The sequence below is a fragment of the Trachypithecus francoisi genome, unplaced genomic scaffold (genome assembly GCF_009764315.1).
Source record: "Trachypithecus francoisi isolate TF-2019V2 unplaced genomic scaffold, Tfra_2.0 Lachesis_group19, whole genome shotgun sequence".
Lineage (NCBI taxonomy): Eukaryota > Metazoa > Chordata > Mammalia > Primates > Cercopithecidae > Trachypithecus > Trachypithecus francoisi.
The window spans coordinates 38,365,148-38,383,193 of record NW_022681464.1 but is presented as its reverse complement, the minus strand read 5'-3'; the positions used below and the strand labels follow the sequence as shown (position 1 = coordinate 38,383,193).

The 18,046-nt window shown below is 42.3% G+C and overlaps 1 protein-coding gene across 1 annotated transcript in view; it reads left to right on the top strand.

The window, feature by feature from the left end:
- Positions 1–11,027, top strand: part of DLGAP1 (DLG associated protein 1) — a 971,691-nt gene extending 960,664 nt beyond the window's left edge. Inside the window, 2 exon segments of the mRNA XM_033178240.1 lie at positions 4,412–4,564; positions 7,677–11,027. Of these exon segments, the coding sequence (XP_033034131.1) occupies positions 4,412–4,564; positions 7,677–7,886 (363 nt within the window). The 3' untranslated portion in view covers positions 7,887–11,027.
- Positions 11,028–18,046: the final 7,019 nt, after the last annotated feature.

The window sequence follows — 18,046 nt, the reverse complement described above, 5'->3', positions numbered from 1 at the left end:
GGCCACTACAAGGACATAGGTGGTAAAATATGCTTCTCATATTTTAGGTAGACTGAGGCACGCTGGGGGAAGAGAGTCACAATGCTGGTCAAACCAGGCCCCTCCAGAAAAAAGTCAAGAGACTGACATGTGCCTGACACCATGCTGAGAGCGTTTACATTCCTGGTCTGGTTACATGCTCAAAAAGAACACATGGAGTTGATAGTGACTTTTTTTTTTTTTTTTTTTTTTCAAGAAGGAGTCTCACTCTGTTGCTCAGGCTGGGAGTGCAGTGGCGCGATCTCGGCTCGTTGCAACCTCTGCCTCCCGGGTTCAAGCGATTCTCCTGCCTCAGCCTCCTGCATAGCTGGGACTATAGGTGCCCACCACCACACCCAGCTAATTTTTTATATTTTTAGTAGAGAGGGGGTTTCGCCATGTTAGCCAGGCTGGTCTCAAACTCCTGACCTTGTGATCCTCCCGCCTCAGCCTCCCAAAGTGCTGGAATTACTGGCATGAGCCACCTTACCTGGCCTGATAGTGACATTTTAATGACAGTTTACGAATGAGGAAAATGGGCACGGAAACACTAAGAAACTTGCCCACAGCCCCATGGTAAAAGGCAGAGCCAAGATTCAAATCCCAGTCTATTCGACCACAATCCCTGTAAATCCCACCCAGGATGTGAGTTCACTCCTCCTGCTCATGGAGTGGACTCAGCTCCATGCTCCTTTGCCCCAGGAGGCACCGTGGCCTGGTGCAGCATTGCTTGGGTCCACAGCTGCATGAATGTGGCACCATAATTTGTCAGAACCAGACCCAGCCTCCTTTGATGAGTTCCTATTCTGAGGAGAAAAATCATAGCTCTATTTTGAAAACACTTACTCATTATCACGAACTAGACTCTCAGGCTTAGAATGAATAGACAAAAGTTGGCTTCTTCCAACATAAGTAAACCAAGGACTCCAGCCTCCCTTGACCCTCCCCACTCTCCCCTCCAGCCCCCACCTCTGGTCTCCAAGGCAGTCTGTCTTAGATTAAGGAGTGAGCTGCCGCTGTTGTGCATGGTATATCACACGACTCACTGATTTGGAGAATGGCTGAGACTAAACGCTTTCTCTCTGTTTCTCTGTCTGTCTTCTTAATGATGTGAGAGCAAAGAGATTCTTTATGAGAAGGGAACAAATTGCCCATTATACAGAGTTAAATACATTTAAGAAAACACCGGCAGGGCGGAGTGGCTCGTACCTATAATCCCAGCACTTGGGAGGTCGAGGCAGGAGGATCTTGTGGCCAGGAGTTCAAGACCAGCCTGAGCAACAATGTGAGACCCCCCATCTCTACAGAAAACACAAAAATTAGCCAAGCATGGTGATGCATGCCTGTCATCCCAGCCGCTCAGGAGGCTGAGACAGGAGAGTCACTTGAGCCTGGGAGGCAGAGGTTGCAGTGAGCTGAGATTGTGCCATTGCACTTCAGCCTGGGCAACAAGAGCGATGCTCTGTCTCAAAAATAAATAAATAAATAGATATATTTATAAATTTATAGTTCCCAAAGTGCCTAATAGTTGTAAAGTTCATTAAAAAATAAATTTTAAAGTTTGTAAGTGGCTGGGCACGGTGGCTCAAGCCTGTAATCCTAGCACTTTGGGAGGCTGAGACGGGCAGATCACAAGGTCAGGAGATCGAGACCACCCTGGCTAATACGGTGAAACCCCGTCTCTACTAAAGAATACAAAAAACTAGCCGGGCGAGGTGGCGGGCGCCTGTAGTCCCAGCTACTCGGGAGGCTGAGGCAGGAGAATGGCGTAAACCCGGGAGGCGGAGCTTGCAGTGAGCTGAGATCCGGCCACCGCACTCCAGCCTGGGCGACAGAGCCAGACTCCGTCTCAAAAAAAAAAAAAAAAAAAAAAGTTTGTAAGTGTTTGATTCAGTATTAAAATCTATTCTAACGATGTCTGAATTAATGAAAGGGTTTCTCTGTAGGATTCTGATTTAGTAAACTAAAAAAAAAAAAAAGGTTTTTCAATATTTAGGTTTTCAGAATAGACAGATACAAGCTTTGACAAAGGGCCTTTTAAATACAGTTTGATGTTCCTACAATCTAATTGGCCTCATTGGTAACTAAAACTAAACTATCCATATTTTGTAAATCAATGAAGTCTTGAGGTCACCAGGCCTACTGGCTACATTGTTTCAGTACATCAATGTACGAAATGATAGTTCAGTGGAATCAGAGAGTGTAGGTACACTGCAGTGTTTTCTTTTCTCTTTTCCTTTCTTTTTTTGAGACAGCCTCACTCTGTTGCCCAGGCAGGTGTGTAGTGGTACGATCGCGGCTCATTGTAGCCTCCCACCTCCCTGGCTCAAGCGATCCTCCCACTTCCGCCTCCTGGGTAGCTGACACCACAGGCACGTGGTCAAAGCTTGCACCTGTCTATTCTGGAAATCTAAATATTGAGAAATCCTTTTTTTGGTTTGAGTTTACTAAATCAGAATACTACAGAGAAACACTTTCATTAATTCAGACATCATTGGAATAGATTTTAATAATGAATCAAACACTTACAAACTTTAAAATTTATTTCTTCTCATGAACTTTAGAACTTTTGGGCACTTTGGGAACTATACATTTATAAATAGAGCTATTTATCTATTTATTTATGTATTTATTTATTTTTGAGACAGAGTGTCACTCTTGTCACCCAGGCTGGAGTGCAATGGCACAACCTTGGCTCACTGCAACCTCCGCCTCCCAGGTTCAAGAGATTCTCTTGCCTCAGCCTCCTGAGCAGCTGGGATTACAGGCATATGCCATCGTGCCTGGCCTATTTTTGTACTTTTAGTAGAGATGAGGTTTTGTCATGTTGGTCAGGCTGGTCTCGAACTCCTGACCTCAGGTGTTCCACCCACTTCGGCCTCCCAAAGTGCTGGGATTACAGGTGTGAGCCACCACACCCAGCCTTCATTTATTTTTATTTTCAGGTAGGCCAATAATATTGGTGCACCCAAGGACTTAAAACATCTTTCCAATCCATTATTTTGATGGTCATCAACCTTGTACTTTCCAAAATTCTGGTAACAGTTTTATTAGGGGTTAGTTTTAAAAGCATACACTGGCCTCATGTTATTATAGGATGTGGAGTTTCACAGTCTATCCAGTTGCCTGGAATACCAAGAGGTCACCAAAACAGATACTAGTTAGGATCTCTTTTTTTTTTTTTTTTTTTTGAGACAGAGTCTTGCCCTGTCACCCAGGCTGGAGTGCAGTGGCACGATCTCGAATCACTGCAAGCTCCGCCTCCTGGGTTCACACCATTCTCCTGCCTCAGCCTCCCGAGTGGCTGGGACTACAGGCGCCCACCACCATGCCTAGATAATTTTTTGTATTTTTAGTAAAGACAGGGTTTCACCATGTTAGCCAGGATGGTCTTGATCTCCTGACCTTGTGATCTGCCCACCTGGGCCTCGCAAAGTGCTGGGATTACAGGCATGAGCCACCGCGCCCGGCCCTAAGATCTCTTGACATTTGGAGGCTGCTACCATCTAACCATGAATGCCTTTAGCTACTGCTGCAGGTAGTGATTAGCAAAGAGTATGACATTTTCAGTCTCCTAGCTGTGTTTTTTCTGTCTTAGGGCCTATAAATTCAGGTTTATACATTCTGTTATCCGTGATATGTGGATGGGGCAAAGAAAGTCAATCCTGAAACACTAAAGAATGTTTACTATTACTTAGCAAATGGGTCGTTACAGACTTGTAGATATATGTATGCAGAGATAATGTGTTCTCACATTTGCTATATGATTTTACGGTCAATTTAAAATGAATGGATTTCCAAACGATTTTGTCAAAGCAGTCATATGATAAAATTACTTTCTATGATAAAATTACTTCCTATTATTAAACATCTTAATTATTAAACACATAGTGCTTTGAAAATCCAATATTTTATTACTAATCATTTGTTTACCCTAGTGTTTTACTTGACATGAATATTTAAACTAATCTTATTTTAGTCTCTGAATAAACTGTATGGCATGTAGTTGAATACAAACTCTAATAATAATATACTGTTTTTTTTTTTTCAAAAATGGCATTTTCATTTAAATATGGTGTTTTAAAATGCATCCTGCAGTAGATCACACGTTCTGGGATTTTTCATATGTTTAGACCCTTCCCCCATACCATATTGAATTGATAGATGTGGTATCACAACAGAAGAGTTTTACAACCTTGACATTTTAAAATCACTGACTCAAACGGATGAGTGTATAAAATTACCATTTGTAACCTCACTTTTACCTCATGTCTGAAAACCAAAAGGAACTCATCCTCCTTATGTTGTTTGAAATATTTGAAAATGCTTCTTTGGGCCTGTGCTTGTCAAGAATTGCCTCTAAAGCATGAATGTTTTTCTTTCTCTTGTGCAGAATCCTAATGCTCATCCAAGACCCACCTCCCAGGATTTGGCGGGGTTTTGGGACATGCTGCAGTTGTCCATAGAAAATATTAGTATGAAATTTGATGAACTTCATCAGTTAAAGGCCAATAATTGGAAACAGATGGATCCTCTTGACAAGAAGGTAGAACAATGTAGATTTTGTATGGTTCATTTAAAAACCTGCACAAACACTGGACAGTCTAAATAGGCTTCTGCATTCAGTCCTGCTGTTTACAATGTGAAATGGAGCTGATATCATATTAATTTCATTGTAATGACAATGTTTACATAGTAATCATTTGGGATATTATCTGTAATATGTTTCAGGCATATTTTTAAAGAAAAACCTGTCTCTGTGAATTGGAAAATGGGAATGTGGCTTTTTTGTTAATTAAACTTTAAGTTAAACCATTTTAGTCACTGGAAGGAACTGCCTCCATTTTGCTTTTTAAACTAAAATAAATGACATCTTCAGTGCATGAATCCATAGAACAAGAATTCAACTTCCTTACACCCCTAGGATGTGTTTTCAAGAAAAATAGGATGCCCTGAAAAATAACTGACTTTGATAATCATTTCATAAATATAGTAATAAAGAAATTACTGTTGTTCAAGTCTAAAAATATATATACCATAAAGTTTCACAGTAATTATATAAATGTTGGGATTTTTTTTTTTTTTCAAAAGAGTTTTGTTTTTGGTTGATTTGCCTTGGGGAATATTGCTCACCTGGGTCCTCATGCAACAGTTTAGAAATAAAGACTTAAATTCTTTTACTTTAATTAATCAACTGTAATTTTCACGTTTGATTATGGTGTTCCACGAGGCTCACACAGGTATCCAGCGTCCAGCTCCCCAGGCTGGCATGTCGAATGTGACTTTTTTAACCCTTTGCTTTCCTATGGCCTCAGGTCAAATAATTCCAAGAGAATCAACATCTGAAAATTGAATGGCTGTTCCCTTGAAATGCTGGTGGCCCTGTTCTTTTCAGGTCCCCTCACCCGTCAGAGAGCTAACAGCAATCTAATCCATTCTGCTGCCGCATATCATGTTTTCAGGGTTCTGGGGGTCAGTGGGCTCCCAGGAAAAATCCAGTCCCAAGGGACCATCTGTAAGTGACAAGAGGGTGATGCTCTCATCACTGTCCCCCATTTCCAATTCTGTCACCATCAAAATGGGGGTTGTAGTGTTAAGTGGAAAGTACTGTTGATGTACATGTGGCCTCCCACTTGGGAAGCCAAACATCTGCACCCCATCCAGTTTTCTTGAATCTGTGTTTAAAACTATCTGCTAGATCAGCTTTAAATCAGTCTTATTTTAAGGAAACACTACAAATGCACACACACTGGTAACTTAGTTTCCAGAGCTAATCAATCTAATTTCTTATTCATTTATTTTTTATTATATATTTTTTTAATAATCATTGTTGGCCGGGCGCGGTGGCTCATGTCTGTAATCCCAGCACTTTGGGAGGCCAAGACGGTGGATCACTTGAGTCCAGGAGTTCAAGACCAGCCTGGGCAACATGGTGAAATGCCATCTCTACAAAAAATACAAAAATTAGCTGGGCGTGGCGGTGCACACTTATAGTGCCAGCTATTGGGAGGCTGAGGTGGGAGGACTGCTTGAAATCGGAGAGTTTGAGTCTGCAGTGAGCCATGATTGTGCCACTGCACTCCAGCCTGGGTGACAGAGCGAGACCTTCTCTCAAAAATAAAAATAATAATAATAATTGTTTAAAAAATCAAAATGTATAAGAAAAGGAAAATGACTTAAAAAATCCAGTATTCATATTTCTAAAAATATCTACTGAGTTATTCCACAATGAAGATTTAAAATGTCTAAAAGAAGTGATGCTAAGAATTGATATATGTAACCTACTGATATTTACATAGTAAATCATTAGTTAGCTTGATTTTTAAGTTTTTTAATGGACTTTGCCTTTGATCAGAGCTTTTCATCACCCCATGAACCTGAGGAGAAAAATGAACAAGCATAATCAGACTTGGTAGAATATAGTTTACACTCCAGGCTCTCCTTTTTTCTCTTTTAAGCCACACAGACTCTACCTTAGACAGCCGGTGGGGCAGCTCCAGGGTGAGAAGTTGAACTAAGCACTTGCCCTGGCAAGCAGGGAGGAATTGCTGTGTTGAGCATTGGTGTTAAGACACAAAGAGTGCCCTTTGGAGAATCACCGAATTTATATTTTAAGATAATGTTCACACTTCGTTTTATGAGAATGGAGGGTATTTTATTCAAAATGAAAACATCAGTTTTATGTGCACCCTTTCACAGTCTACAACTTCAACCTTCTTTCCCTAAAAATCCTTTGTGGTCTGGATGCCATTCTTTCCTGCTGCATTTTTTTTTAATGCCAAAGAGATGACTGTCTTTTGTTTTTGCAGTGGCATTGAAAATATCCGCCTGTTTCATAGTTTGCTGCTGATAAGAGGAATGACCTCTTTCATCCTGTGTCAACTTTTCATGGCACAGTTTCTGCCCCTGTGATTGGAATTGCCTCCTGGGCCACCACAGTTATCCCGAGGTCCCTAGTCAGAGTCACCTTGGAACTAACTGAGCTCTCGAGTGTAGGAAATATCAATGGCCTCCCTCTCCCGTGACCCTGTATATTGTATATTACTTGTGTGTTCGTGTGTGGTGTGCAAAAGGGTCTAACCTGGTGTAGCACCAACAAAGCTAAAGAATACAATCTGATATTTCTTCTTCCTCCTTTGGTTATTTAGGTTTGGTGGGAAGGGGAGGGAGGACGGGCCGGGGACAGGGCGGACATGTTTTTAAGCTCTGAACCAAGCTTGCACCCGGTGACTTGCGTCCTTAGAGGGGATGCAGGGGTTCTAAGATGCTGCTGCAGCCGCTGCTTCCTGGCCCATCTCTGGCACCAGGAGGAGTTTGGAGTCTCCAGAGAGAACCACACTCAATGTGCTGGGAGCAGCAGGCTTTCCGCAGGGGGCCTTTACAATACCCACTTCCTTCCCTTGGAGAGACCTAGTTCTGCAACCCAGCGTTACCCCGGGCCTTAAGCTTACCGGGATTTTTTTTTTTTTTTTTTTTTTTCCTGCATCTTTTGAATACCCAAGCCAGAATAAGGAAGAAAAAAGTAGATATGCAGTGTGCAGATCAGAACTAACCACCCCTAGGTAAAAAATGTGTGTTCTAACTACTGACCTATCCCAGTTTTTCCCAAGCTTGTCCTGAGAAGCTGTGTAATGTCCTGAACCTTCTGCTTTGATCAGGAGAGAAGGGCCCCTCCTCCAGTGCCAAAGAAGCCGGCGAAGGGCCCCGCGCCGCTGATCCGGGAGCGCTCGCTGGAGAGCTCGCAGCGCCAGGAGGCCCGCAAGCGCCTGATGGCCGCCAAGCGCGCCGCGTCCGTCCGCCAGAACTCGGCCACCGAGAGCGCCGAGAGCATCGAGATCTACATCCCCGAGGCGCAGACCCGGCTCTGAGCGCCCTGCAGCCCGGCTGCCGCCGCCAAGTATCTGTCCCCCCTCCCCCTGCCACCCCTCTGCCGGCTCCCTCTTCCCCTCCGAGCCCGTCTGTTTCCGAGCTCAGTGACTTCCACTGTCGTGGTGTAGTTGTCCATCTCGCAGGAGCCGCGCCCCAGTCCCCCCGAAACCCCCCACTTCCCGAACCCGTTTGCCCATCTTCTTCACCGAGCTTCGCCCCCTGTCCTGATGCCGTCACCCTGCCTCGTACTGAGATCCAACCCTTTATTTTCTGGGCAAAGCCAAACCCACCAGTGTAGAAGTGACGCCTTTAGGTCACCCGCCATCCTCAGTTCTCTCGAGCTAGTCTGTTCAGCAATATAAAACCATAGGGTATTTCAGAAATCCAGTATCACAGGGTGATCCTTTGGGACTTACCGTCTTCCACATGAAAGAAACTAGGCCTCCGATTCCCTTTATTTCCCCTAAATGGTTATTCTTTTTAAAAGGCAGATGGAGCACTTTATTCACAACCTCAGAAATCACACCATCTCACTGGAATCCATGAGGGACACAGAGAGAGGGGACCAAGCCTGGCCTGGGGGTGGGGGACCTGGATGTGTAGCAACGATGGGAGAAGCGAAATCTGCAGGTGCTGGGGGCACCTGCACACTCACAGCTGCACAAACTGCCTCACTGTTACTTCATCAATCACAGCTTCAAATGTTTCAATCAGCAGAAGATTGTAAATTCGATCTTTCAGGGAAATTCATCTATTCTGACAGGCAATAACATGAAGCAAGGCAGAGGAGGCACTGATGGTTTAGGATACTACTTAAGGGATTTTTTTGTCCTATTATTAAGAAAATCTAGACCTGAAATGTTTTCTCAACTCTTATTGTACTGTGTATATTTATACTGTTGTCGTGGCGGCTGTTTTTAAAGGGAAAGTGTCGGTTCTATTAATTTGTTAGTGTCCATCCAGGTGGGCCTACCTGATTCCACATATATAAGTACATATCTGCTTGTAAAGCGCTGTAAATGGCAGCAAGGCTGTTTTCAGAGAAGCGTTTGGGTTTTCCTGCCATCCCTTTGAATGCTACACATCCGTCTATTTTAACCCAAGTAGTTCATATTTCAGATATATTTTCTCCTTTCGTCTCCTCTCACTACTAGAGTCCAGTAGTACCTAGCATAGGATTCTGTCCTATGTCAAATGGCTAAAGGAAATTTTGACCCCAATAGACATGCTGCCTCATTCAAAAGAGCTAGCACTGTCATCTTGAGGTTCCAGGTAGTGAGAGAAGAAATTCGACCTGCCAGGGTCAACAGCCATGAAGAGGTGGGGGGAGTCATGATTCATAAACACTGAAAGAAATCAAGGCTTTTGGCAGAGAGTGTTGATTTAGATTTTTAGTCATGATTGATGGGCAGTATGCATCGGTGTCTAGCTGAAGTTGTCTTTAAATGCCCTTACTCGTCGCAGTTTAAACACTTAGGACGTGGCAATCTTAAGTATCCCTGGCATTTTATGTCCAGCTCACATCCTAAAGCATTAGAAATTAAAAACGAAAGACTTTTAAACACATACATCAAATATGCTTGCACCAGAGAAGCTTTTTAAAATACACTTTCATAGCCAGGTGCTAATTTAATTTTACCTATGAAATTAAGAGAGGTGATGGGTTCTAGCAACAAATATTTTCACGGACATACTCTAAAACCACTAGAGAATTCGCTACCTCTCAGAGCCATCGATGCTTTGAGCTACCTTTATAAACAGGGCACAAATGTTCACTGCTGTGGTTTACAAGAAAAGGGCTACTCACTTATTTTGAAACCAACCAACCAACTTTGAACTAGGGTGAACAAAGCACTTTGAGTGCTTTGTCAGATGGGAGCATACAGAGGTTTGAGCTTCAAGTATTTGCTAGTTTTAAAAAGAATACACCTTTTCTTTACCTTGTAGCAGCAATTAAAAGTCACACAAAGCTTGCATCGAGTAGGGCCAACTGCCACTTGGGTAGCCTATGGTCACATTCAATACTGAGAATGACTTGGAACTCACCGATTAATATGAAAGAAGCAGCGTTCATCCCAAGATCCATGCTCACAATTACAGCTCCGTGCCCTGAGGTAGAGTTAAGATTTGGATTAAGAAATAGATTTCCAATACGATTCAAGATCATCCTACAATATTTTCTTTGGAAACTAATTTAGCCCATGATATTTTAAAGAGAGACAAGAGAAGGCCTATTTATCCTGTCTAAGTGAACAGTATTTGTATATTCATAAGCTATTTTTGGTAAGAATTTTAAATCTTTTAGCTCAAGGCCTACAGGGCATCATGACCTTTGCCTTCCTTGAAAATACAATTTAAATTGTACAAACACTTTATAAAAAACTAATTATTGATGTTAGACATGACCCCACACAATGCTGCTTGACCCCTGAAACTGACACTCATGAGCATAAGCTTTGTTACATCGTTCTTTTTGATGTAATTTGTAGAAATGTTTTTTAGTTCATAATGGAAAATGTATGTACCCTGAAAAATTACTTATTTTGTTTAACTTTGGTATAAAGGTGTTGGGCATTTTCTTGGGGAGGGGGGGATTACAAAAGAAGTTTGTCTCCCACATCAAAAACGTTCAAAGAAATTAAGTATTTATTATATTTTTTGCAGATGTTTCCATACAATTCACATAACCTTTTTGTAAAGAGAGATGAAGAAATGGATTAAAGATTTTTAATATTTGAAATGGTAAATAGAACTAATTTATTTGTAATATATTTCTGTTATTTATAGATGTTTCCTTAATGTTTTACTGTGCATTACCACTTTCATTTAAGCCTTATCCTTGTGAATTTACCATTTCTTTTTTAAAACATGTCTAGATGCATATTTTAAATAACTGGAATGTAAATCACTAGCATATCTGAATTCCCAAATGTAATTTTTAAAAATTATTTTGGTTTGGAAAAAAAAAGATTCATTTGAAAGCCTTCAGATGGAGGGGTGGGGAACATTTTTATGGCTTTATGAATTGGAATTTCATAGGCTTATTTACCTAGGTTGTGTGTGAACAAAAACATTGTAAATAGATGAATGTTTCCCATAATGTAAAAAGAAGAAATTAATAAAATAATTAATGCACTGCTTTCAGGTTGGTGTGTTTTTTCCAAAGTCTCACTTCTTCCAAAATATAACTCATTGTCTTTTGAGGGGACTACTTCTGCAGTTAAGAAGCATATCATTCTAGCTTACACTGTACAGCACATGTGCTATTCATTGTTGATGAGGCAGGGAGAACTTACATCCTGTTTAAAGGGGTTTCAATACCGAAGAACTAAAAAGTCCTTTTACTCTGATAATCACTCTCGTGAAGTTTCAGTTCAGCAGCTGAGACTAACTTTCTATTTTATGAAGGAGTGATGAACTTTTCAAATGTGCAAATTCATGTCAGTTTTACCTACTTTGATTTCTTTGCATACATTTCATCCACTTTGTTTTCTATACAACTCTCAAGTGTAGGGAAAATCAGAAAAATGCTTTGTAGCTTTCATTCCATCCTTGCAATAATGAAAAACTGTGCCTCACTGAGGTTTAGTGACTTGCCCAATGTGCCCCAATTATTAAAAGACAGATCTGAGTCCAGAGCCCAAGGCTTTATTGAGCTCCTTTAGTGCCGTCGCTGTTATTCTTGCCACATTTAAAATTGGTAATTATTTGCCATTGTCAATTTTATCTGGTTTTCATTTAGGTCATATTTGTAAACCTTACTTTATATATATATATTAAAAAAAAAACAAATTTGGCCAGGTGCAGTGGCTCACACCTGTAATCCCAATACTTTGGGAGGCTGAGGCGGGTGCATCACCTGAGGTCAAACATTTGAGACCAGCCTGGCCAACATGGTGAAACCCTGTCTCTACTAAAAATACAAAATTAGCCAGACGTGTTGGCGCATGTCTGTAATCCCAGCTACTCGGGAGGCTGAGTGAGGCAGGAGAAATGCTTGAACCCAAGAGGTGGAGGCTGCAGTGAGCAGAGATTGCACCACTATACTCTAGCCTGGGTGACAGAACAAGACTCTGTCTCAAAAAAAAAAAAAAAAAAAAAAATACAAATTGACCCCAAAAAAGGGTGAATTAGAATTTTTATGATGTGGACTTGCACTTATTTGTTACCTGAAAATGCCACAACTGTAAAACTTGTTTCCACAGTGCTTCCTCCTAATCCCCACCAACTTTTCCCCTACATGCAACAACCTTGGAAATTAGTAAGTACATGAGCCACTTTTTCTCATTTTTGTACATAAGCAAGACCTATGCCAGTCATCAGAATAACACACTGTACTTTTGAAACTGCTTTGAAAGAGGAATGATCAAGTGACTGAATCTCTGTGAGGTTACAAAGGCCTCATTACTTTGGTTCATGCACTGACCATTCATGTAGCCTGAACCGTGATTATACTTTTTGCCTTTTCACAATTAATTCATCTGTTTCATCGTGGCTCTTTAAACATGTTAGCTAATCCTGAAACAAAATGAGTTAGCTTTTGCATGGAGAAATCTGAATTTCAGTGAAGCCATTTCCCTTATTACAGAGTTCACCCTCCAAACAAAAAAAAAGTGTAATTTAGGTTTTATATACAAATTGAACAAAATTGTTTGTTCTGAACATGACTTTTCTTTTTATATCTTTGAAATCCATCCCTTGAGAATATAAACTGATTTTACTTTAAATAAATGACATCTTAAAAATCATGGCGTCTGAACGTGTTCATTCTTGAATGCCATTGATCCTAAAGGGTGCTGAAATTTACCTCGGGTTTGCTCAACAGGCTGTTTGACTTGCAGCTGCTTAGCCAAGATCGAATCAACTCATTTTGCAAACAAACTAGTGGCCCTGTCTGAAAACCCTCTCTCAGCTCTAATTCAATTACCGGCACAAGTTTACTTACCGTGACTGTGAGTCACTCATCCTCTCCCATAGTCCTGTGCTCTCCTCTGGGTTTACTGCTGGTCCAGGAAGGTGTCATCAGAAAATCGCAGGAATGTGAAGCTCCAGAGTGACTCCTGATTCCGGTGTCTTGGCTTAGACAGCCAAGGGATTATTCCTATAGGTCTTCTTTGTAAATGAGCACAGGCCTTGACTTAGAGAAGATGGCTGAGAGTAAGCAAACGTTTTCATAAATGCCAGCTCAAGCTCTGCCATGCAGTTGATGGAGCTGTTGCTATTCATGGAGCCAAATATTGTCACTAGTGCTGATTACGATTGCCACATTCCCTCTTCACACTTCTTGTCTGTCTTCTTGAAGAAGTAGGTGCTAATTTCATCTGGAAACTTGATAGGTAAATTAGTGTTATCAGCAAGCTTCTTTTGAGATCTCAATGAAGAGGTTCTTCAATTGAAAAACTCTTCCCTTCACTTTGGAAAAGGGGAAGTTGGAGCAAATAGAGCCTGAATTTTTTCTTCTGTCACAGTGGGGGAAAACGCATTCTTCCTGTGGACTCTACAAAGAGATTATAAGCAACAATTTCAGATTTCTGTAGTCTTAAATCCAGATGCTTTTACTGCTTCTGAGGACCAATGCGCTACAAATAAAAACCATTCCGGCATAGCTACCCTTCAGAGATTTGTAAATATAGTTTTCAGTTGATGAACACTTCCTTCTTTCTCTGAGCAGCTTCAATTATGAAAAGTGAGCAGAAACATCTAAGGAGCTGGAAGATACAATAGATGTCCCCATATGGTATTGTCGAAGAAACATCTCCCTAGGTTTCAATAAAAATATTCTACTAACTGAAAAAGGGAGGGTTCATTTTAGAGGATTTGTGTGTGTGTGTGTGTGTGTGTGTGTGTGTGTGTGTGTGTGTGCGCGCGCGCGCCTTAGGGAGTAAACACTTGCTCTATGAAAATGTGTACTGCTGTATGTGACTTTTTAAAAAATACCAGATTTGTCACACCATTTCCTTTCTAGAATAAAATCTAATGTGCTTTATAACCTCAGCCGGTATGATGTTTGTCTGTAATTCCCAAGTGGGAGAAGCAAATTTCAAAGACAGAACTTGAGCAAAAGTGAAAAGGGGATAGTTTAAATAATTTACCCTTAGATTCCTTTCCTGTTTGGTTTAATTTAACGTATTTCCTGAGAAGCCCCTCCTCCTCAACACGCTCCTGGAAAAAGTCCTGCTTCCTTTACTGAGGAGGGGTTGACCTTCTCTCTTCTCTGCAGCCTGGCCGCTGGCCGGAGCAATACCTGGGAGGTCTTGGTGAGCCTGGCACTTCCGACATTGAGTTTGGCAAACATGAAAGCAACTCAAGGGCTCCTGAACTTTTCCTTAACATTAGTCAAGCAAGGAAATGAGTCTGGAATGACTGAAGAGGGATACTTTCCAAGGAGCTGGTGCCTGTGTGTCTAGTTTTGAGTTAATGCGCCAGGGATACCTTGACCAGCAGGTTGTTCAAAATGAAATCCAGGGAATCTTGCAGAGAGAGTGAAAACTGATCAATAGTTTGGAACACTGGAACAGTGGAGAGGGGTTGGCACAGGAAAATGGGGATTTGCAAACTGAATTCAAGTGAGGGTTAAGCACTTCATCAATAATGGTGACATGGGGAATGATTATTTAGATAATTCTGGGTAATTCTGCAGAAAAAGAAAGAAAGGAAAACTCTCTACCAAGGAGGACCTAAGATGTTTTGGCATCAACCTGTTCAAGGATCCATCAGTGGCTAAACTCATCGTGTTCTTAAGGGCACTTTATTTGAAGATAGGATGAGGAGGCCAATGACCAACTATTCTTCTAGCAAAGACAACACATTAGAATTGAGTTAAATATTCAACTGAGAGAATTTGGGTTAAATATTAAAGAAATGCTTACGTAAAAGAAAATACCAGCTCTTGGCCGGGCGCGGGGCTCAAGCCTGTAATCCCAGCACTTTGGGAGGCCGAGACGGGCGGATCACGAGGTCAGGAGATCGAGACCATCCTGGCTAATACGGTGAAACCCCGTCTCTACTAAAAACCACAAAAAACTAGCCGGGCGAGGTGGCGGCGCCTGGAGTCCCAGCTACTGGGGAGGCTGAGGCAGGAGAATGGCATAAACCTGGGAGGCGGAGCTTGCAGTGAGCTGAGATCCGGCCACTGCACTCCAGCCTGGGCAACAGAGCGAGACTCCGTCTCAAAAAAAAAAAAAAATACCAGCTCTCGACAGCCATGAGAAACTCAATACATCTCCCAAGACAAATCCTTCTGACAGAACCGTGTCACTGGGACGAGCCTCCTTAAGAGGGCAGGGCTTCCATGCCTATTAGTATTTGTCTGTTGGATGGTAGATGCATAAAAGACAGGGCTCCCTACTCCATGATCCCTGTTGGCTTCAGCCCAAAGTAGTGATTCCCCAGTAACTCCAGAGTCACAAAGACAGTGGGGGAAGTCCTCACATACGCCACCAGACACACCCAGGTGTCATTTTGATGATCACATTCTGGCTTGGGGTCGGATAGGAAAGCATTTCCCTGGGCTTATAAGATGGTTACAAATATTTCCAGCATTTCTCTTGAAAGCTTGACTCACTCTCTCACCAGGCTCGAAATTTTGCCCAGCAGGTTCAGGGGCAAATGTAACTGGGTAAGAGTCTAGATTTGAAGCCAGATTACCTGGTTTGATCCCAGCTCTACCCTTTACTAGCTGTGTATTTTTGGCAAGTTAGTTCATTTCTCTGTCCCTTATTTTTCCCATTTGTACAATTAGGATGAAAATAGTACCCATTTCAGGCTGGGTGCAGCGGCTCACACCCGTAATCCCAGCACTTCGGGAGGCCAAGGTGGGTGGATCACCTAAGGTCAGGAGTTCGAGGCCAGCTTGACCAACATGGAGAAACTCTATCTCTACTAAAAATACAAAATTACCTGGGCATGGTGGTGCATGCCTGTAATCCCAGCTACTCAGGAGGCTGAGGCAGGAGAATTGCTTGAACCTGGGAGGCGTAGAGGTTGCAGTGAGCCGAGATCACGCCACTGTACTCGAGCCTGGGCAACAAGAGTGAAACTCCCATCTTCAAAAAAAAAAAAGAAAAGAAAATAGTACCCATTTCATAGGGTTTTTATAAGAATTAAATGAATTAACCTATGTAAAACTGTTAAACCAATCCCAGGTGCATGGTCAGCACTAAATAAATGTTAAGTGCCATTATTATTATTATTATTACTATTAATTTGTGCCCTGGCTGGACTGTTTCATGTGTATTCTGTAGCTCAATCCTTATGACAACCCTGTGCTATGAGGTGGTCACTACAAGTGAATTACAGAACTCCGAGGAGGCTCCCAAGTTTCCTGGCAAGTGACAGAGCGAGTATTTGAATTCAGTCTGACACGAGATCTTTTTTTTTTTTTTTTGAGGCAGAGTCTCGCTCTGTCGCCCAGACTGGAGTGCAGTGGCGCAATCTCGGCTCACTGCAAGCTCCGCCTCCCGGGTTCACGCCATTCTCCTGCCTCAGCCTCCCGAGGAGCTGGGACTACAGGCGCCCGCCACCTCGCCCGGCTAGTTTTTTGTATTTTTAGTAGAGACGGGGTTTCACCATGTTAGCCAGGATGGTCTCGATCTCCTGACCTCGTGATCCGCCCGTCTCGGCCTCCCAAAGTGCTGGGATTACAGGCTTGAGCCACCGCGCCCGGCCGACACGAGATCTTTTGTTCACACATGTGTGATACGTGCAAGACAGAGCAATTTCTTTGTTGTGTTCTTTTTGCTGATAAAAAGTACACGAGAAAATTTTAAAGCCAACAAAAGGGTAGACTGACAGGAGAGCCACTTTACACTCTAGTTGTTTGCTCTGATACTGCATAGCTTTGAACAGCTTACTGTATGTACATCCTGTATATTTATTGTATGTATATCCTTCCACATTTATCTATGAATATACAAATGCGTATATAATTTTTTCCCACAAAATGGTACCATGCTATACATATTCCCTTTACTGTTTGCCTTTTTGATGTTGTAATGTATTCTTCCATTGCAGAAAACTGTGATCTGCCTTTTCTCTTTGACGGCTTCATACGTTTCCATGTTATGAATGAGCCATAATATATTATGTAGTTCATCTATTCACAGACATTTAGGCTGTTTCTGTTGCTCGCTATGATAAAAAAAAAAATCTGCAGTGAAAATCGTTTCATCATATATCTTCAGTATATGTGGAAGTGCATGTATAGGTTCTTTTCATAGACAAATAGACATGCATTTTTGTGTTTAAATATTGTCAAATGGCTTTCCAAAAAGGCTGCATTGATTTCCGCTTCACCAAACATGGATAAGTTTTAGCACCTACCTTTGGAAACAATGAAACAAAGCATTCAGAAAGCAAATTGGAAGAGATCCTAAAAAGAAAAGAAAAAAAGAAAAGAAAAGAAAAGACAAAAGAAAGAAAAGAAAAGAAAAGAAAAGTCCGGGCGCAGTGACTCCCACCTGTAATCCCAGCACTTTGGAAGGCCGAGGCGGGCGGATCATGAGGTCAGGAGATCAAGACCATCCTAGGTAACACGGTGGAACCCCGTCTCTACTAAAAATACAAAAAGAAAAAAAAAAAAAATAGCTGGGCGTGGTGACGGGTGCCTGTAGTCCCAGCTACTCGGGAGGCGGAGGCAGGAGAATGGCGTGAACCAGGGAGGCGGAGCTTGCAGTGAGATCTCGCCACTGCCCTCCAGCCTGGGCGACAGAGCGAGACTCTGTCTCAAAAAAGAAAAAAGATAAAATGAAGGAAGGGAGGAAGGGAGGGAGGGAGGGAGGGAGGGAAGGAGGAAGGATCTTTCAATCTTCCAGTTGGCTTTCAATGAGGCTTGGGGAGGGTATCTCTAGAAACGTGTAGAGGAGGTGGTTTTAGTGCAATATTTTCTTTTTCTTTTTCTTTTTTGAGACAGAGTCTCGCTCTGTCACCCAGGCTGGAGTGCAGTGGCGTGATCTCGGCTCACTGCAAGCTCCACATCCCGGGTTCCCGCCATTCTCCTGCCTCAGCCTCCCGAGTAGCTGGGACTACAGGCGCCCGCCACCCCGCCCGGCTAAATTTTTTTGTGCATTTTTAGTAAAAACGGGGTTTCACCGTGTTAGCCAGGATGGTCTCAATCTCCTGACCTCGTGATCCGCCCGTCTCGGCCTCCCAAAGTGCTGGG